Genomic DNA, 21,839 nt, shown 5'->3' with positions numbered 1-21,839 from the left:
AACCAGCTCAAAGCCACAACGTGTAAGGACAGAGACCGCTGGAGAGAGGCTGGCCTCCTGCTCTGTAATCCTTGTGAAGCTCAGACAAGTCAAGAGGCCCATGATGGGTGACCAGCCATAAACAGAGAAGCCAGAGCCAAAAGCTAGCTCTCTGGGAAAGCAAGAGAGGGCAGGTCTGGAAATAATGCAAGTGGCGAGGAGACAGAAGACCCATGGCCAGCTTCTAGACTCCTACGTTGCCTTTGTCTGGGTAGATCCTTGTAAAAGCCACTCTGGACGTTTGTTACTGTCCCCACTTTATAGATGAAGACTCTTAGGCACAGAGAAAAGAACTACTTCAGCAATTTGTCAGTGGCAAAGCTGGGGTAGGACCCATTCTTAGTCATCATTCACTGAGTCCCTTGCTAGCCCTTGGGAACTGCCTAGGTCTGATCTGCTCAGTATGAGACCCAAGCACTAGGCCTGGAAGGCTGTGAAAAAAGCTGGTGGGTCCATGCAACAGAATGCCAGGCTTCAGGGCTCCACAGGAGCAGGAGGAGGCTGGGAGAAGGTGATGGAGCAAGTTGGTGCCTTTTCTCTCCTGGCACAATGCTCTTCTGGGGGCCATAGCCATGCATGGGGAGGGGCCACTGAGGTGATTCTGGTCCAAAGCATCCCACTTTATTTCCAGACACAAGTATACCTAGGACTTCTGTGAGACAGAACCCCTCCCCCCCATTCTAGCTGAGTAAGAAGAAATAAACTTGAAAAGTGTGAGAGAGCAGAGACTGACTGGAAGGGGGAAATCAATCTCACCTTCAGTGTGGGATAATATCTCTGGCTGTCAACAATGATCTGGATTTAATTACATCAAATATGTAAATGTGTTCTAGAAACTGTAAAATAATACATAGCCATCAAATGTGACGAAAGCTTAATTAGGTTGGGAAAAGAGTACAGGTTTGAGTATAAGATAGGCTTGGGCTGAAATGCTACCTTTTTAATTAGGGAGTCACCCTGGCTCGTTGCTTGGCCACTGGTATGTGTCCCTCACCTTCAGGTGAAGAGTTTGTGTGCCAATAGCCTTCTCAGAACACTTCTTGGACAAAGCTGGATGAGAAGATGGAGATACTGTGAACTGGACAGCACCTTGGCTTTGTTATATCCTTAAGCCTTATAAAACAGGCTTGCTGGGAGCTACCATGCTCACCTCAGGTCACATGCCCTCCGGCCCCCATGGGTGTGAGAGGAGAGGACCATGTGCCAGCAGAAGCTAGAGGGCCCTCCATCACTTGCTGATTGACAGAAGGAGGCCAAGTCCTGCCAGTGGCTGCATCTCAATATCCAGTGGCCATCTCCAGTGAGAAGCATGAGTCTGCGATCAGAGCGTTGCAAAGGCTGCTTTCTCCAGCAACATCCATCAACCCAAATGAAGTTTCAAATCCCAATCCACCGCTTATCTTCAGGTGTGGGGGAAGCGTGTTCACAAAGACCGATCCTGCCTGTCATTCTTGACACCTGGCAGAGATGGATGGTACCCAACCCTTATTCACTCCAAGATTGATTTTGCTTTTGGAATTTCCTTTTCTTCTTTAAGAGTGTTGCTGTTGTTATTTATTTGTTTCTTTGCAGTCCTCAGGCAACTCTGATTGGCCAGATGTTTGAAGCAGCACAAAACAAAAATGTTTGCTTGGGTTGCACCTGCTTGTCCCAGCCATGACTTTAGCATGTTTCTTGAATGTAAAATTGTTTTGAACAGTACCCGCTTGTAAGGAGTATGTTTTTTCCTCCCGTTGCTGGTCTTGTCCCGCCGCCACGCCAGCCCCAATTAACACACCGAGACTCTGTATTTAATATAATGCTGTTGGCCAGTTACTTGTTTCTTATCGGCTAGCTCTGTCTTAAGTATTAACCCATTTCTGTTAATCTAAGTATTTCCACCTGGTCTCATCTTACTGGAGAGCCGGCTGGCGTCCTGCTCTCTCCAGACTCTCCATGTTGAACCCTCCTTACTACTTCCTCTCTCCTCCTTGTCTCCTAGTCCCGCCTATCTTCCTTTCCTATTGGCCAACAGTGCTTTATTCATTAACCAGTATGAGAAACATATTTACAGGATGACATCTCCCATCACCTGCTTTATAAGATTTTGGTACAATCCAGTTGAACAATAATATGGGGGTAGTCGTTATTTCAAGGCTTTCACTAACATTCATTACTTTGGCTGTAACAAGACATGAGATGTTTCCATTGCCAAAGCCAGCCCTGTGACAGGTGGAGGATCATAACATGAGTAATAAAAACCCAGAGACAGGTATTGGGGTTGAAACTGAAGATCAGAGAAGCCAAGTGGCCACTTGAGATTTCTCGTATCTACCAATGTTCAGCCCAAAGGGGAGTTCCACCAAACCTCAGACTTGACTGTACTGTTTCTCAGACTTACTGAGACTGCACTGAGCTCCTGCCTCCTCCCACCTTATAGTTGTCTCTCCACCTAGCCATATCACTCCTGTCTCCACCTCCCTAGTGCTAGGATTAAAGACCTATCATCCCAAGTGCTGGGATCAAAGGTATGAGCTCTGTTTTTCTTTTAGACTGATTCACTCTCATGTAGCCCAGGGTGGCCTTGAACTCACAGAGATTCATCTGCCTCGGTCTCCCAAGTGCTGGGATTAAGGGTTTGGCCACCACTGACTGCCTGTCCTCCATGGTCAACTAGTGGCTTATATGTGTGGCTAACTAGTGGCTTAATGTGTGGGGGCTAATGAGTGGCTTATCTCTTAAATGAGTGCCATATTCTATAGATCCTGTCTTCCAAAATATATGTTTGACCTTGAAAACATATCTAATGTGACTACAAGTTCAATTGTAATAGGTGACTAATTATTAACCTGCATTTCTTTATTATCCTAAATAGTTGGTAATAATAACTTTCAAGGACTAGGAATTTGCATTACATTGTTAAATGAGCTGTATAGGTACAATACCTTGAATAAGATTAGAAATGTATATACAGTATGTTTTAACAAAATTAATCTAAAATTTGTGTCAATATACAAAATTTGTTATTTTTTTAAGATTTATCTATTATGTATACAGTGTTCTGGCATGTATGTATGCCTACATGCCAGAAGAGAGCACCAAACCTCATTATAGATGATTGTAAGCCATCATGTGGTTGCTGGGAATAACTCAGTACCTCTGGAGAACAGCCAGTGCTCTTAGCCTATTAGCCATCTTTCCAGCCCCCTAATATACAAAATGGGTATACAATATACAAAAATCCAATCCAATGCAAAATATTTAAAACCAGCAGTTGCTTTATTTTTTTTAAAGTAGATTTGTTTTATCTTCTAAAGCTCTTCTATTATCTAGAACAGTATGATTTCTTATTATAGGCTTTAGGTTCTTTAATAGCTTGGGAAGGATTTTCCTCCACAATGACAGAAAACTACTGAACTGTATTTGGTATAGGGTAATTTGAGGGAGGCCCCTCAAGGAGTTTCCTGATGGCAAAGTATTATCTTGAATGTCTCTTGTTGACCTACATTCATTAGTCTAATTGCCTGCCTTTGCCACACCTCCTACATAATCCAGAAGGGAGGGTCATTCTGTTTTGATTATGCTTAGAAAAAGCATTGTTTCTAGGAATGTTCTGTTTGCAGTCTCTTTTAAGTTGACCTTGTTTGCCATAATTGAAATATTTGGCATTTCAAATTTTTCTTCAAACCTCTTGAAATCACTTCTATCCATGCATCATCATGGTCATGAGATTCAGTATTGATTGTATCTTGGACCCATTCCTCAAAGGGTGCTGATCTTGCCTTTAAAGGCCTAATTATCCTTTTGAATTGAGAATTAGCATTTTCAGAAGCCAGAAATTCAGTTATTATTTGTCTAGCTTCTGAATTTGGGATTACTCTATTTACTACTAATGTCAATATTTGTAAGAAATCCGTGAAGGCTTCCTTTGGGCCCTGTATAACTTCAGTAAATGATTCAATTATCTTTCCTACTTCTCCAATTCTGTCCCAAGTATTTAAAGCTGCTTCAAGGCATAAAGGTAGGTCTTTCAATAGTTGCATAATTTCCTCCTCCAAAAAGTTGATCCTGGGAGATTTCCATACTTCTAGAGAAGGGTAAGGAGAGAGGTGAGGGTTTGACTGTTCCCCTAAATGGTTCTAGGACTCAGAGACTTAGGGAGTGTGAAAGAGGATTACCACATGATAGGGCTACTTCAGCAGGCCTGGAGTGCAGCAGCCCTTCCCTACTTCACATATTGAAACTAATCCCATGCAGGATGGATTATGGATCAAAGAGGTAAGGTTTCTAAGGAAGTAACCTTAGAGGCCCCTTTCCGATTGTGTTAGTTTCCTTGTCAGAAGACAGTAGAAGGCATGACCACTTACACTCTGACCTATAAAGGCACAATGAGAAGGTGGCTATTTACCTGCCAGGCTGAGGTCCTCCTCAGAGCCTGACAGTGCTCACTGCCTGCTGGCACCTCCAGTCTCTAAATGTGAGGAAGATTGACATCAAATGTGTGGCATTCCTTTATAGCAGCCTGGGCAGACTGAGGACAAAGATGGGTGAACAGTGGTACTTAAGAGAAAAAAACTTGTGCATAAAACCAAGAGAAGGCCTGTCTCCTGGACCTGGTGTCAAAGCCCTGTTTTTACCAGGACCCTTGCCTTTATACTTCTAGCCTGTGGGCAGATCTCAGCTCACATTGGCACTGTTCTGACACTGTCCCTAGACTCTGCTCAACCCTCACTACCTTCCCCTCCACCACCACAGCAGGCTTTTGTTTGGATGGCTGCAGCATTCCTTGGTTTTTTTCACACATGCTCCTCATCACCTGGTCTTAGCATGGAGCCACAGACATCTTCTTACTTCAAATGCCCCTGCGGGTCTCTTATCTTCCTTCTGAAACCTTCTGCCATAGTCTACAGGGCCCTCTATGGGCTATCCTTCTAGAACCTTCCTAGCCTATTACACCTTAGTAAGTAAGACTGATGGGAGCAAGGACCAGGAGGGGTCATAGAACTCCCAATTAGTGGTTGGGAAGTGAGTCCACAATAATTGCAAGTATGTGGTCTCTCAGAAACCAAGGAAGGGATCAGAACAACACTGGGACAGGTTCGTGGCTTCTCAGATCTATCGTCAGGCCTTTAAAAATAGTCGGTTGGTTTCTCTCAATCAATGTCTTAAAATAAATGTCTTTTTAAAAAAATGTCTTTAGCACAAAGTCAAGCTCCTTTAACTTTAGGACATAGTAAAGTTCATCTAGGAAGGACTCAGCTTGGAGAAGGAATTGTCTCCAAGCAGAGTAAGTTCAGGAGCCTCTAGTCAGGGTAACTCAGTTTTCACCCATCTACAGATCTTTACCGAAGTGTTTCCATGGGTCTGTCCCAGCTACTCTCAATGTCTGCTGTGTATGATGGCCATCAAAACACCTGCATCTCAAGCATGCCTCCAGAACAATCTTTAGGAGAAAGCACTAGGAAAGGTAGTTGGCTTTCACTTGGGGTGGCCAAGGGGAGCCTCAAAGTACTAGTACTCTAGTACAGGTTGGGTATTTGTTTAAAAAACAAGCTTTTGCTATTTTTTTTTTTTAATTACCATCAAGAGTGAGTACAGTACCCATGATACCATCTGGAAAATACGGAAAAACAAAAAAAGGTTCTGATGCTGTGTGTGGTAGTTTGAATGTAATTGCCCCCCCCTCCATAAGTTTGTAGGGAGTGGCCTTGTTGGAGGAAGTATGTCACTGAGGAGGTAGGCTTTGGGATCTCATATATAGTCAAGCCACAGCCAGTGTGTCTCAGTTCACTTCCTGTTGTCTTCAGATCAAGTTGTAGAATTCTCAGCTCTTTCTCCAGGACCATGTCTGCCTACATGCTGTTATGTCCCACCATGATGATAATGGACTAAATCTCTGAACTGTAAGCAAGCCCCAATTAAATGTCTTCCTTTATAAGAGTTGCCATGGTCATGGTGTCTCTTCACAGCAATAGAATCCCCAACTAAGACACCATGGAAGTTGTGTACTATGAGGAACTGGCAATGAGCCACCCATGTGAGAAAATGCACTGTATTTGGGGAAATTTCTGGGTCTGTCATCACTGTGTTAAATGACATAATGGGTGCTAATCTTCTGCCAAGTTTCATTTCCAAAGTTGGAAATGATTGGACCACAGCCTGAAGGTTACCATTATCTTAGACTTGCCTTTATTCTGGGAGTGGGATGCTCTGTGATTTGAGAGTATGCTGAGCATATAGAGAGAGCTGGGCTCTGGTCCTCACATTGTGGATTACTGACTGACTTCTGATTTCATGTACTACTGGCTCTTGGGTAAAATGGTGATGCCAAGCAAGGATTCCACAGTGATGATGGTGGCCTTGTAGATTGTGAAGAGTCAGGAGTCTTGTAAGATGAACAGGTCTGTGTGAGTGAGAAGGGCTGTAAGTTGGTACCCACCTGGCTTAAATGTGAGGTTGGCTCTCTCTCTCTCTCTCTCTCTCTCTCTCTCTCTTCTTGTTTTTTCAAGATAGAGTTTCTCATATAACCCTGGCTTTCTAAGAACTCACTCTGTAAACCAGGCTAGTCTCGAACTCACCAAATGCTGTGATTTGCATTCACAATGCAGGGGCAGGACAGCACTTTTGTGTGAATCACTGATGCCCATATTCTATCATCTTATTTTCCCTTAATGGTGGTCTCTCCTTATCCAAAGCATTGCTTTCCAGAGATAAACAATTCCCATGGTGTGAATTTTTTTTCTGAATCATATGATGGGATCTCAGACTGACCTTTTCCATCCCACCAAAACCACGAATCATCTCTTCATCCAGTGTATCCACACTGTATGGGTTACCTGCCCACGGTGCAACAACATGGCAGTGCTTATGCTAGATAACCCCTACTACTCAGTAGTGGCCCCAAATACACAGATCAGTGATGCACGGGTGACACTGAGTATAAAAGAGGAAGAGAAAAATTAACTCTGGTGCTATGTTGTGTTTCTGCAGGACATTTAAAGGGAAATACAGGACGTACAGCAATAGTATTTAGAATTGGCTGTTTCAGGGGTTCTCTTGGGAGTCCTGAAACACATCCCACAAAAATAGTTGCAGAGCTGTTGCGTATGTGTATTATTTTAAATGTTTTATCAAAAGAGAGAGAGAGAGAGAGAGGTCTGTGCATGTGCACCCATGCGCACAGTACTTTTTCAAAGCAACACAGGTATGCAACTTCAAATTTAGGCTCTCTATTAAGAAGCAAGTTCCCTGTGGCCACCTCTTCTCATGCACTGGAGTTTCTGGTTACAAGTCAAGTGTAGGGGTACAGATGTGCCATCACAGCACTCAGGAGACTGAGGCAGGAGGATTGCACAAGTTTGGGACCAGCCTGGACTATAAGGTGAGACCTTTTCTCACCTGATTCAAAAGACAAAAATATGTATTTTTCTGTATGTTTTTAATACACATTTGCTCTAGGAAATTAGAAAAGACAGGCAAGCAAAAAGAAAGCCAAGGTTAGTGAATTAAACCTCTTTCCTCTCACAATATCCTCATCCAAATAATCCAGCCATGGGAATGTACCCTTTCCTTCTGTGAATGACAGGTCAAATCACACAAAGTCTTTAATGAAGGAGACAAAAGTAATCTTATAAGTTACAAGGTGCTGTATTGTCCATCCTACTACTCAATGGGGTCTAGAGGCCAGCAGCCAGCAGATCTAACAACATGCACATCTATGCCTCACCCCAGAATCCACATTTTAACGAGACAATGGTAATTGGAATACCCATTAGTGCTAAGTGCTACTGTGTGTAGACATTGGAAGTACTCGGAGCTGTGACCTGCAAAATGCTGCTTACAGCCTGGACCAGAGGCTGGAGCCAAAGCATAAACAGCTGGCCACTTCCTTTGTTGAGGAAGACTTGCTGTAAGTACTGTCAGCTCACGTAAGCAACATGATTGATGAGGTGACTGATTTACACTCTGGCCCAAGCTCCTTATCTTGTCAGATGCCAGAGATGCACTGTCTCAGACACCGTCCTTGGTGGCCAGTGAGATGCACTGTCTCACACATGGCCCTTGGTGGCCTGGCATTTTCCATTTATCTGACCCACCCACCCAGTCGTGACACACACATTAACATCTGCACACTCTTATGCTTGAACACACACATGGTCATATGTACAGAACACATGTACACATCTACATTAGTAAATCTAGCCAAGAGTTGGTGTTTTGGACATCTCTGCCTTAGTTCAACTGAGGCTTTGTTTCCCTGTCTGTCCACCACAAGAGGGCTTCCCACCGATTTCCCACAAGTACCACATCCTTTGCCATCTCCTCCTGTGAAGCAAAGGGCTTTGGGGCATCCATCAAGAGCAGCAGAGTCACAACGCTGGTCTGTTTGGAAGGAGACCTAAGCCATTCCCAAGTCAATAGGTGTTCTCAGGTCCCAGGTGTGGGTCAGCAGAGGGGGAAAGCCACGCCAACTGTACATCTGACAGAGATTAATGTCAAAGATATATTGATTACAACAACAACACCAAGCCCTAAATTATCCAACTAGTAAATGGGATGATGAACTCAACAGACAGCTCCAAAGAGAAGAAACACAGACAGCCAATAACAATACTTGAAAAGGTACCCTTAGCCATCAGGGGGATGCAGACTAAAACTGCTTTGAGGAATGTGGAGATAGCTCAACTGGTTAAGTACATGCTGGGCAGCCATGAAGACTGGAGTTGAATTTCCAACATCCACAAGCAATACCAGGCATGGAGGAACAGGATTGGAGCCCTGTCGCTGGGAGGCGAAAACAGTCAGGGCTTTGGGCTCCCTGGCCAGTCAGCTTAGCCTAACTGATGAACCCTAGGTCTCAGTGAGAAACCTTATTTCAAAAATAAACCAAGAATGATAGTGGTTGACTGGAGAACAACACCCAAGGTTGACCTCTGACCTCCAGATATGCATGCATACACATGAGCACATATACTACATATATACACTTTCATACAAACACACATGCATAGTCACAGAACAATTAGTAATAAATAAAATTTCTTTGAGAGTCTATCTCACCCAGTCAGGATGATGACTCATATCTTTAATCCCAGCACTCAGGAGTCAGAGGCAAGCAGATCTCTGTGAGTTCAAAGCCTGGTCTCCATAGAAGTTCCAGATCAGCCAGGCTACATAGTGAGACCCTGCCTCTAAATAAATAAATAAATAAATAAATAGGACAACAAATGCTGGTGAGGATGCTGAAGAGGAACTCTTCCTCGCTGCTGGCAAGGTGGAAACTGAGTCAGCCACTATGGACATCAGCACGGGACTTCTTCAATAAACTAAGCCTAGAGTTCCACGCCTGGGCATGTGCCCCGAAGGACTCTAATGCAAAACCCCACAGAGATACTCGCACACCCAAGTTTTGAAACAGTCAAGAGGTGGAAGCAGCCCAGATGTTCATGGATGCTGGATGAATGGGTAAAGAAAACAAAGAAAAATGAAACAATGACATTTGCAGGAAATAGAGTCAATTGACCTGGAAAAATAACTCACATACCCTTTCATGTGTAGAGCCTACTCTAAAATTCTCTGTGTGTGGTGTTTATAAAAGTGTGTTTATAGGCTGCAAAACCAGAAAGAGGGTCTTGAGAATGAAAGAAGGGACTTAAAGGAAATGGGAAATAGAGCCAATAGTGAATGGACTATAATGGAAAGCAGAAGGGAGGAGGAGCTGGGGGAGGGGGAGGGAATTGGAGGGGAAGAGGATCATGTGGAAGGGCAGTGGTGGGGGGCACTAACAAACCACAAAAAGACATGGACAGACTGTAACAGAACCTACTAAGTGGAAGAATCCACCCTAAAAAGGCAACAGCTCTATTGGCTGCCATTCTGGGAAAGGCAAAGCTAGAGCATTACTAGAACAATGAGAGGTTCCCCAAGGACTGGAGGGGTGAGGAGGAGGCAAGGTGAGTGGAAGCCAGGGAAGGTGGGGGCCAGTGACACCATAAGCAAAGGCTCCTGCCTTCTACACATTTACCAGAACAATGGGCCCAGATAAACACCTGCACCTTCCATACTGATTAATCAGTTGTGAAAAGTGAGCCACACTGTGACAAGCTGTGTGAGGCAAGGGACACTTTCTGTTCATTTACCCATCAACCTGAAACTGCACTAAATTCTATTTTGTCACTTGACACCAAAGCACGTGGGACCGGGACAAAGTTTTGCAGTAGAATGTTTGGTGCATATACAGGACCTGGGATCCTACACCCAGCCCTGAAAAACCCAAATGTACCAGGGGACCTGCTTAATTCTAACTTTGGAATTTTGAGCTCAAATCCCAAGAACAGGTAGGAGCTTGTGAGTTATAGTCAGGAAGGGCATTCCAGGGCACGCTGGGGACGGTACATCCTGCATCCCAGAGCATAACCATCACTGGCATGTTTGAGCAGGGTGTGGTACATCATACATCACAGAACATAACTGTCACTGGCATGTTCGCTATTCTCATGTAGCTGTGACTGAGATGCACCCGAGGAAACTTTAATGGGAAGGAAAGAGTAGATACCTTCCCAGTTTCAGAGGATTAGTACATGGTTGCTTGGCCCATATACTTTAGCAAAGTATCATGGTTGCAGGAGTGTGTGGCAAGGAGACTGGTCACGTTGTGGAACACAAGTAAAGTAAGTAGGGGCAGAGGACAAGGGTTAGTCTTTAAAGGCATGTCTCCAGTGACCACATCCCTTCAGGTAGGCTCTTCGAGAAGGAAACTGAAGTTTCCAAAACCTTCTCAAATAGTGCCATTAGCAGGAGACCAAGCACTCAACACAGTGGTGGGGAAGGTGGGGAGTCACATTTACAACATGACAACCAAAGAGAAAGGGGGGGTGAGTTTCTTTTACTCGGTGAGGTAAATTTTACAGTAACCTTAAGATACTGTTGGTTGAATATACCCACATCAGAATGGAGAGTATTCACCTCCAATGGTGAAAGTTTGAGGAGCAGGGAATCATGGGAATACAGTTCATCGTGGTACCCAGGAATAAAATTTGGGCAAGGTTTTAAACCCAGGCACCACCACTTCCTCCTCAGGTCTCCTCACTTCTCTGAGAGTCGTTTTCCCCATCTCTAAGATCTGTTTAAGTTCAGAGTACCTGTGTGCTGGTCTCAAGTGGAGTTTCTAGAATGGAGGTGTGGCAAACAGAATGACTCTTGCTCGCCATTGAGTTTTGGGGTTGAGCCTCCTTGGGGGAGCATGGTTCTCTGACAGCATCTCTCTGTCCACAGGGATGTGTCTACAGGCATTTATTGAAGCTTTCTTCTTCCTGGCCCAGAGGAAGTTCAAGATGTTGCCTCTGCATGAGCAGGTGGCCTCTTTGATCGACCTGTGTGAATACCACCTATCCCTGCTGGATGAAAAGCGCTTGGTGTGCGGCCGGAGTCGTCGCCCCCAAAGTAGTCCTCCCCAGGAGATGAACCCCACAACCCAGTCAGCTGCAGGCAGCCCTGCACCCCGCATGACTGGTGCTAACAAGCTGTCTCACTCTAGACACGCTCTGTCCTGAAGACGACCCTGCCCTCCTGGAAGAAAGTGTGCTCGTGGGGGCTGAGTACCCTAGGCTCCGCCGATCTGTGGGGAGCCACCAGGGTTCTAGCTGCAATGGCTGGGAATCCTCTGTGTTCTGCAGGGCTCTCGATGCACATGGCCAATTCTTGCCCACCCTCCTCCCAGCACCTTACGGTGACCCACCCTGCTTGTGAGTCACCAGTGGACATGACATCTGAGATGTGACAGATGGCACCTACTATCCCAGGTTCCTGGGGAGCACCATCTGGAACAGTTCTGCTGTGCTTGAGGCTGCAGGGGAGTGGAGGGTGGAAGAAAGGACAGACCTTCTCAAAGCAAGGAACTGTGGATTCAAGGTCAAACCTAGGGTCTGCTGAGGGCTCTGAGAGCCTGCTGGTCAGAGCTCAGTATCACAGCATCTCTTTCCTTCTACCCATTCTCTGAAAGAAGTAGAAATATCAAGATGGTGGACACCCCAATCATGTGCTACATGGGTGTACTTAACAGATTAACCTCACTTATTTCATTAACTTGCCTGTTGCTTCAGTGTTTGATTTATTACTCATTAAGAAATAACAGGTTCCTCAGTCTTCTTGTCCAAGGCTCCAGGGGACCCCTGCAAAGGTGGGACACTGACCCAATGGCCAAGAGCCAGTGTGTATCCAGCCAGAATTGTGCTGTCAGCCCTGAGTGAGGGGAGGGGGTCAGAGGGGAGGATGTAAGGCCCGGATGAGAGGCAGGACAAGCAGAAGTGTGTGGGGCCTAGACCAGAGCAGTCAGTGTTCTCAAATGGTCTACTGTGGGGATCCTTCTTGACCAGCCGGGAGCTTACACGGCCTATTAAACAGAGCTTTGACTCAACACTGTTTCTCAAAATGAGTCTTCAGAAAGTGTACCAACATGGAGCATAGGGGAAGTGGGTTCAAGAGGTTGAACTGCAGCCACATTGAGGTGATGTAAAAATGTCAGCACTCAAGGTGAGAGCTGGCCTCTCTATGCCATGCCTGTTGGTTCCGTGCTTCCAGAGCTGCTCAGTTTGTTGCTCGTGACCTTGGGAGGTTCCACACCCTTGAGGATGTGACTCTGTAGTGATGGTTAGGGAAGCCCATTACTGATAAGCTGGCCCCACCCCGATACTGTCGGATAGAATTTTGGGGTCACTCTGCTATGAGAGTGAACAATAGGAAATGTCTGCCCCTACTCCCATTTCCCAGGGGCACCTCTGTCTTTACTCACTTTGATGTGGCTGGAATGAAAGCAATGCAGATGGCTCGTTCCTCCTGCAGGGAAGGCAGAGAGCCCAGGCAGGTCCAGGAGGACCTCTGCTGAGGGCTGCATGCTCTGTGAAGCAGTGTGGCCTAAGTCCCAGCCTGCAGACGAGGCTCAGCTTTTCATCCATTGGAGGCTGGGGCTGCCCCCATACCCTTTGGTCCCTCTCTCCCTCCCTAGCTTCCTGGAGGGAGCAAGAACACCAGGGAGCCCTTGGATCCCTGCTGAAAGGGGCCCCACTCAAGGGCCTTTTGATCAAGCCCACCCCCCTTCCTTCCCTAGGAGCCACAAGGACCCTCAGCCCTGCTGTTGACCTCTGGCCTTCTAGAACTCTTAGAATCTGTTGTCAGGAAACAGTGAGTCCTTTCTTCACTGGCAGGGAGACCCTGGCAGGCCACTGCTCCTGACTCCCCACCCTGCACTTGGTAACCCCTCTACCAGGTGCAGTCAGATCTCTGGTCAATAGCAAACAACTTCCTCCTGCCGTTTGGTTCTAGAGCCCTGCTACCTCCCATTCTCTCCTCCTCCCAGAATGAAGAGCTCTTCCATACATGTCCAGGGATGCAGAAGGCCCCCTTCTTTGTCATGCTTACTTGTGGGAACTCAGCTGTGACTCCAGGGTCAGAGGTATTGCTGAAGTGACAGGAAACTGGGCAGTTCCAGGTGAGGAGACACATGCCCTCTCTACATATGCTGTGGATGCCCTCACGGATCATGGCTTTCTCAGCTTCGCTGAGCTGATTGGCTGAACATTCTCAGACTCCCAATTGGCTGATCTCTTCCCCAAGCATGGTGGCTGTCCCATAAGCCCATGAGTAGACAATATCTTTGCTGATCCTTGAGTCTCTCCACAGCCAGATTCCACCGTTTCCCCGGCTAATGTCACACCACACATTCAGAGAAGGTAGTCTGCTGTGAATTTAGCTAGTTAGGAGTGGAGCTGGATGGGCATTTGGAAAACATCTCATGCCTTTCTAGATTATTCCTGAGACCTCTTTTCTCCGTGCTTCATGGTTCAAAGTTTTCTTTTAAATATCTCTTCTTGTCTACCCAGAGAAAGACAAGGATGGCACCAGCCCTTCTGACACCTGCTCAACGCCCAGTTGAGCAGACATGGCAGCCCATGCGGCAGGGAAATTTCATGTTCCATCAGAACATACCTGGGAATTCTAGGGACTTGGGGACTTCTTATTCTTCGATTGGACCCCCAAGGAAGACCCTAAAGCCCAGGGAGACTGTAAGGACTTCAGGTCCTCAAACGCCCAAATGTGGACAACACCCTCTCTCAGTATCTTAGGAATGCCAAGAGAGTTGATGAAAAGGGTGGTAAATGAGGATATATCTCTACAAACTGAAGTGCCTGTGGGATGTTTGATTGCTTTCAGACTGGCTTCTGGGCTCTAGCAAATGAAAGTTTCCTTGAATTATGTTCATGGAGATGGAAGCCAAGTGACTGTCTCCCCCTCCCCCCACACCCCCAGCTGCCTTTCATCTGCAAATATTTGAAGACAGTTCCAGGCTGGAAAATGGCCCCTGCCATTCCTCAGATGTCTGGAGTTGGCCTTGTGATTGGCAGAGTACTGCTCCAAAATGGTTCACCACCCCCCCAACCACACACACATCCCTTCCTTCCTTGATTAATGTCCTTTATTACTCAGCTCTGTGAGTGATAACTGGGCTGACTTTGGGTGCCTTCTCTTGATGCTCAGGACTCAATGAACACTTCTCTGCAAGCTGTGTTCCCAGAAGCAGAGAGCTGTCCACACTCAATGAAGGAAATTCACCAGTGAGCAATGTAGTCAGACCTAGCTTCCATTGATAATTTTGCCATTCTCCAGTTTCATTGAATGTTAGTGAAATTTTTCCACACACTATTTCTCACAAAATAATGCATTTTTTTTCTTGTTCTCAGACAAAGAAACTCTGCAAAATGCTTTTCAGTTGCCTCCTATCTTGACCAAAAGTCTTGCTTTCACTTTAACTGGGAAAAACATACTGCCTCTGTTTACCCTTACACAGAAGCACACACACACACACACACAACACACACACACACACACATATACATACATGCGCATACACAAGAGTAATTACACACTCGAACACACACACAGAGGAACATGCACCCACATTCACAAACACTGAGCACCACTGAATTTCAGCATAAAATGATAGTCGCAAATATTTTCCTCATTTCTGGCATTTTGCTTCTGAGTCTGATTTTGAAATCACGCTCTTTGTGGCTCTGTGTTGCAGACCCTGCTCACCCAGAAGCTCCTGGGAAACATTTCCTCCTGCAGGAAGGGGAAGCATTTGCACAGACTCTGGCCAGGGCTGTGGTCTGGGGCATCAGGAGCCCCCAGGCCTCCATCGGGGCTTCAGAGATATCTCCCTGGTTTAATATCAGAATGGAGATGCCAAAGGAGGCCCTAGCCCCTCTGGAAGGACAAGGGCTTTGGGACTCTGAGTGCGAACTTGGTCTGTTGCACTGTCGGTAAGTGGCCATGGATGGGGCACTTGCCCTCCCTGACACCTGTCCCTCTTCTGTGCAGCAAAGATCAAAATAGATCCAAAGAGCCTGGCAGGAGACTTGGCACCTGGAAGTGTCTTCACAAATGTCTGTTGAGAGAAGGTATAGTCTCCATATGCTGAGAGCAAGCAATGCCAGGAGGCACTGTTGCCAGGCCATGAGTCGGTAAGGGAGGTTTCTGGAAGTCTGCTGAGACCTCAGCTCCACCTCCCCCTGCCATTCCCACTGCTTAAAAGCCTTTCACAATTGTTAAATTTTCATGGTGCAGGTAGTCCAGGTTCTGCTACAGTCTCAGTTGTCTTGGTAACTTTGTAAAATGCAATTGCTAACCATAGGCTTATTGTATAAACAGCTACAAAGTATTGACAGTTCCTTTTGTGTGGTAATTTTGGACAGAAAACCTGCGGGGTGGGGGGGGTGGGGAGATGGGAACAATGTTTGTTCATTATGAGTCAATTGGTAAGAAAAGGGCACTATTTATTTATTTATTTATTTATTTATTTATTTACTCACTCATCTCATGGTTGATGTTTGCTTGAGCAATCTTGACTCCAGGGAACCCTGAAGGCCTGGGGAAGTCAGAGGGAGGATTTGGGGAATCTTCCAAACTGTCTGAGGATAGTCTCTTAACAGGGTGGGCTCTGTTAGAAGCTAGCCACCTGTCAGACTCTAGGAGGCACCTACCCTGAGAGGTTTGCTCTGAGCTCCTTGTGTCACTTCTCCCCAGAGACTGAAACGCCAAGGCCTCACCAAGGAGGCCACAATGAGTACTACCAGCACACCTAGTGGCCCCGACTCCTGAGAAAGCGCCCTACACCCTTGCACATACCTGGTGGTCACAGCTCTTGAGAACAGAGCCCTTCCACCCCCGCACACGCCTCTTCCCAGCACCCCCCACTTGCCTCGCATTGGGAGCAGCATATGTTCAACAACTCTGAATATTTCCCAGACTGTGGCCCACCCGGTGGGAAGTGGGAAGCAGATGGCCTAGAGTTAAAAATAAAGCGAGACCCCCAGCTCAGCTCCCTGGAACTCTCCACCCCCACTCAAGTGGCGTCAGAGAAGCATGCGTTCTACACAGCCCCTGTGCCACTTAGGAAGGCTGAGCACACTGACAACTCTGTAGGCCCTTTGATATCCTCCTCAGTGCCAATATTTCACAGAACATTGATATCCTGCACATGCCTTGTACTCCTACCATGCGACAGCCTCCTTGGTCCTAGGCTCCTGTGTCACACACAGATCATGGCTCTTTGTCACTCCACTGTATTGTGGAGAGAGCCAGCTATGTGGGGAAGGTGGATGGTAGGACAGCATGCAAGGTTACCCTGGCATGGTTAGCTGGGTCCTGTGTGCCCAGGACATGTCTCTGGGGCTTGGAATTGAGACGGTCCAGATCAGAGAGGCTCTTCACCTAGCTGCCTTCCCCCTAAACCCTGGGCATTTGATGATAACCCTGGGGGGGTGAGAGGCACATCTGTCTTTAATTCAAGCAGCTCTAGCATTACCCCCCCCACACACACACACACACACTCACACCAAGTTAGGAGTTCATTGTACAATTGTATACATGACTATTCATTTACAAATGAGGGGTCTCAAGGGGGATCTTATCCTTCTACCTTGCAAGTTAGGGGTGTGAGGTAAGCCTCTTCATGAAGGACAGAAGCTGGAGCCAGCTCTTGCCCATTATACAACTATTGCCTGTGCTGTGCATCTACAGACACAGAAAAAGCCTCCAGCACTTTCCTATCTTTGCAACTCTCATCTGTGAGACAAGCTCCAGGCTTTTATGGAGAAGAGACCCAGGAAAAAAATACACATCCCAGGTCATGACCACAGACGCTTCTGCTGGCCACCTGAGTTCAGCCATGACCTACCCTAGCCCCACCAGCCTCTTGCTGGCCAGGATGTACTGTTACCAAACTGGTCCAGGCAAGCAGAAGCTTGGCCCCAGATAGGATGGGAGACTAAATCTATTTAGCTCACTGAAGCAAAGTGCCATCAGCTGAAAGGTTTATAAACAATGGGGACTTATTTCTTCCTGTTTGGAATTCCAAGATCAGGAAGGATGCCAGCATAATCAAGTCCAGATGAGGGCCTGCACAGATACAGGCTGCTCTCTTCTTCCTCATTGTATCCTTATGTGGCAGAAAGAGGGTGAGAGCATTGTGGGGTCCTGTCAAAGAGCACCAATCCTGTTCATGCTCTAATGACTTCCCAAAGGCCCCTCCTCCTCACTGCTGGAGGAAGCATTCATCAGCTGAATTTCAGAAAAAAGGGACAGTCCATTGCAATAGGCATTTCTCTCCCCCAGCTTAGCCATTTTGGGGACTCTTGAAGCCTCATGCTGCATTTGTAACTCTAATCAATTTGAAGGAGTAACAACTTGCTCCTTACCAGGTACATGAACCTGCCCTGAGCCATTTCCAGAGTCAGCAGCTGTTGGCCTCAGTGGGTCACGTTCTGTCCCTGGTTCTGCTGGGGCAAAGTAGGCCACAAATTGACAGGTTGGAAGCAGCCACTTACTTGAACCTTCATGTGTTAGCTTTGGAAGTGCCGTAACTTTTTGCATTCTGTTCAATGCTATGCTCATATTTCAGTCAGCCTAGGCAGAACTGAAATGAGCCAGCCGGCAGGTGCCAGCAGCTTCCCCAGGAATGCTCACATAGTTAGGGTAGGTGATAGTCCAGGGGGCTCTAGCTGCTTCGAACCCAGGCTCTTCCCTCTCTGGAGAGGTCTCAAGCTTTTTGGAGAAAACAGGGCAGGGGGTCATCTGGGGATGTTGTTCAGGCCAAGGCCAACTCTATCTCCACACATATGCCTTGGCCATCATCCTGTCATATGGCCCTGACCCAATTGCTGGTCTAATGGGAAATACACTGTCTTGTAAACCCAAGAAGAGAGTAATATGGGGTGAGAATCACCTACACTCTGCCACAGGCTCAATTAGGCTACCCATGCACATTAGCATATGAACCACACCTTACCACAACTCTCATGGTGGATGGGATCTTACAGCTCAGGGTGTGGCATACACCTATCTACACCAGCATATGGAAAACCCATTACAACTAGACACAGCCCACGGTATCCAAAGTTGATTGATTCAAAGACCATCAGGATGTTCAAGTTGATTAGGGTAAAATGGAGTACTGTCTTTCCATATACTTTAAAACCTCTCCAGACTTATAATCTTTAATATAATGAAAGTGCTGTAGGAATAGTTGTTACTACGTGGGGGTTAAGGACCAGGAAAGAATTTGTCCCTACTCATTGCAGATGCACTCATTTGAGTTCAGGTTTGAACATCTGTGGTTGAACCCTCGTGGGAGTGAAGGGCTAAGTATCCTCACCACCCCACCCCAGGGTGCAGTTGGGGAGACATGCGGAGCTGAAGTAACTTGCCCACAGTAGCCCTTTGCTAATGCTGAGTCTAGTCTCAGATCTGGGCCTCCAGGGCCCACATAAATGGCTCAACATATTAAGAAATTCACTGATAACCCACATGGCCTTGTCCTGTGACCTCTACACATGCACCATGTCACACACATCCCCATACATATGCATGAATGAATGAATGAATGAATGAATGAATGAGTGAGTGAGTGAATGAATGGTCAGTGGTGAAGTTCCCTCCATAGCAGTATGTCAGATTCTCCAAAGAGCTTCAGCTCCATGAAGCCATGAATTTCAGGAAACACCAGCAGTTCCCGTGGTCACCCCCTGCTCCATGGAGTCTGCCATGGGGCCTAACCTGTGGGAATGGTTGAGCTCGGCTGAAATAATCCAGCAGCCTGGCTTCATGGGTGGGAAGGCCAGAGTGGGGAAAGTGGGTCTGTCCTGACAAACTTCCTGACTCCTGCCTGCCAGTCACCCAGCCATTGTAGCATTGTTCCCATTTGATAGCTGAGCAAAGGGAGTCACACAAACTGTGCAGGGCTCCGTGTGACGTTGAAAGGAGGAAGCCACTGCTCTTGTCACTGCAGGTCATAGTTTCTTGACTCCAAGTGCTGATGTGTGAGCAGAGTGCCTTATGACAGCCCCCTCCCCCAGTGTGGGTCCAAGCCTGGCCCCTGGCCCTGCAAACAACAGATACTACCTACACAGTGCAGGCTCCCAACTGTTGTCCCCATTGCCACTCTTGATCATTTTCTAAACAAATAGCTTATTTAACTTTACTATCTGCATTGGTGTGAGAGTGTCAGTTCCTCTGGAACTGAAGTTACAGACAAGTGTGAGCTGAGCTGCCCAGTGGGTGCTGGGAATTGAACCCTGGTCCTCTGGAAGAATGGCCGTGATCTTAACCACTGAGCTGTCTCCAGCCCCTCTTGCTCATTTTTTTTTTCCTCTGTATTCACACACTGCCTGTGAAGTGGCACCTGAACTGAGGGGAAGACGACATAGAGACCTTGGGGACCTACAAAATGTTCAGTGGGCGGAGGACTTGCCACTCAAGCCTGCCCACCTGGGTTCTAGCCCACAGCCCCACATGGTAACAGAGGAAGTTGATTTCTTGAGGTTGTCTTCTGACCTCCACACACATGTGCACGCATGCACATACACTGCAAATCAGATCATTTCTTGTGAAAACAAAGGGGCCTTCATTCAGGACAAAGAGTTTTGAATCACCCAGAAAATGTTCACCCACATTCCATATACTTTACTTCATAAAATATGTGTGTTGTGTATTTTACAATGCTCTCCTTAAAAGTAATTGCTGAGAATTTTGATTCTTGCTGTATCTGGGAAACGCACTTCCATGAAAAGTCATAGCTCAAAACAAACCCTGCCTAAAATCAACCCACATGCATGGAAGACAAGAAGCGTAACTGCCTGGGTTTTTTGGGTTTTTGTTTTTGTTTTTGGTTTTTCTTTTCTTTTTTTCTTTTTTTTTTTTTTTTGTGGTTATACAATACATACAATACATAAGCATGCATGTATACACATATGCCTATGTATATAAATATACACACATCAGTAAACTGTATTTGTGGCATCAAAAAATTACACAATCTAGTTTTCTTTCTATTGACATGATAAAACCATAAAAACTTGAGGAGAAAGTAATTTCTTTGTATGCTTCCATATCACAGTTCATCACTGAGGGAAGTCGGGACAGGAACTGAAGCAGAGGCCACAGAGGGGCGCTGCTCATTGGCTTGCTCCTGTTGGCTTGCTCAGCCTGCTTTCTTATGGGACCCAGGGATGAGCCCCACCACAACTCTCTACCTCCTCTCCGCCCAGGGATGGCACCACCCACAATGGGCAGGGCCCTCCCACATCTGTCATTAATCATGAAAATGCGCCAAGGCCAATCTAACAGAGACATCTCTTCAACTGATGTTCCTATTCCCACATTACTCTAGCTTGTGTCAAACTGACAAAACAAAACACCCAGCACAATATATAGGACTAAAACTAAAATAAGCACAGCTTAAAGGCATGTGGTGACAGGGGATGCCCCTATCCTACCCCTCTACCATCAGGGGCTTTCTGTGGTCTGTTTAGGCTGTGTGTGTGTGTGTGTGTGTGTCTGTCTGTACATGAATATATGCACGTGTGTCTCTGTACACACCAACTAGAACTCTGCCTTTTTTAACCCAATGCTGTTTTTTGATACATACACGACTCTGTATTATGATACACACATGGAGGTGGGTCTTAGCTTTTTAGTGATGTGGTAGAATCCATTACACAAGTATTATAATTACCTATCATACTGTCAATTTCTTCACTGGTACTTTATTTATTTATTTATTTATTTATTTATTTATTTATTTATTATTTTGAGACGAGGTTTCTCTATGTAGCTCTAGCTGTCCTGGAGCTCACTCAGTAGATCCTCCTGCCTCTGCCTCCCGAGTGCTGAGATCAAAGGTATGTGCCACCACCACCACCACCCGGCTCTTCATCAGTGCTTACTCAATACATCCACGTTGCTGCTAGCTGTTACTATGAAGTGTCACAGTGGCAGTTGTCATACACACATCCTGACTTTATGTACAAGGATCATGTGTCCCAGAAGGAGAATTACCAGGTCAGAGGGTACAGGCATTTTAAAATTGCACCAATGTGGTTCAGTTGATCTTCAAAGGTGCTGGGCAGTTTTCAGCTCCATTAAACCTGTGTGAAAGGGCTAGGCTGGCATCATCCCCAATGCAGCCCTATGGACATACTGTCAAGATGCAGTTGGTGGCCTGTTGGTGGGTGGAAAACACAGCATCATCTCATTACAGATTTAATTTTCACTCAAGACTGCAGTGTGTCAAAAGTTGCTGCATGTCTTGTTCTGTCACCTGGCTGCTCCCACCTCAGCTTTTGGCCACCATTCTCCCTCTTGATTTGTGACACCTCTTTGATGAAAAGAACTGGCCTTGCTCATAGGTTTGCAAAACCCCTCTTCAACGTGAGCCATTTTTTCCAAGTCAGATGACTCTCCACATCTCAGTCATTCTCCACATTGCC

At 46.3% G+C, this 21,839-nt stretch overlaps 1 protein-coding gene across 1 annotated transcript in view; it reads left to right on the top strand.

Annotated features, from left to right (window-relative positions):
- The window catches only part of Ttll11 (tubulin tyrosine ligase like 11), a 239,613-nt gene extending 228,000 nt beyond the window's left edge, over positions 1-11,613 (top strand). The window contains exon 9 of the mRNA XM_051185303.1: positions 11,293-11,613. Coding sequence (XP_051041260.1) covers positions 11,293-11,570 — 278 coding nt within the window. The 3' untranslated portion in view covers positions 11,571-11,613. The remainder of the gene's footprint in view (positions 1-11,292) is intronic.
- Positions 11,614-21,839: the final 10,226 nt, after the last annotated feature.

The sequence above is a fragment of the Phodopus roborovskii genome, unplaced genomic scaffold, assembly GCF_943737965.1.
Source record: "Phodopus roborovskii unplaced genomic scaffold, PHOROB, whole genome shotgun sequence".
Classification (NCBI taxonomy): domain Eukaryota; kingdom Metazoa; phylum Chordata; class Mammalia; order Rodentia; family Cricetidae; genus Phodopus; species Phodopus roborovskii.
The sequence above is the reverse complement of the archived record's forward strand: the minus strand, read 5'-3'. Positions and strand labels throughout refer to the sequence as shown.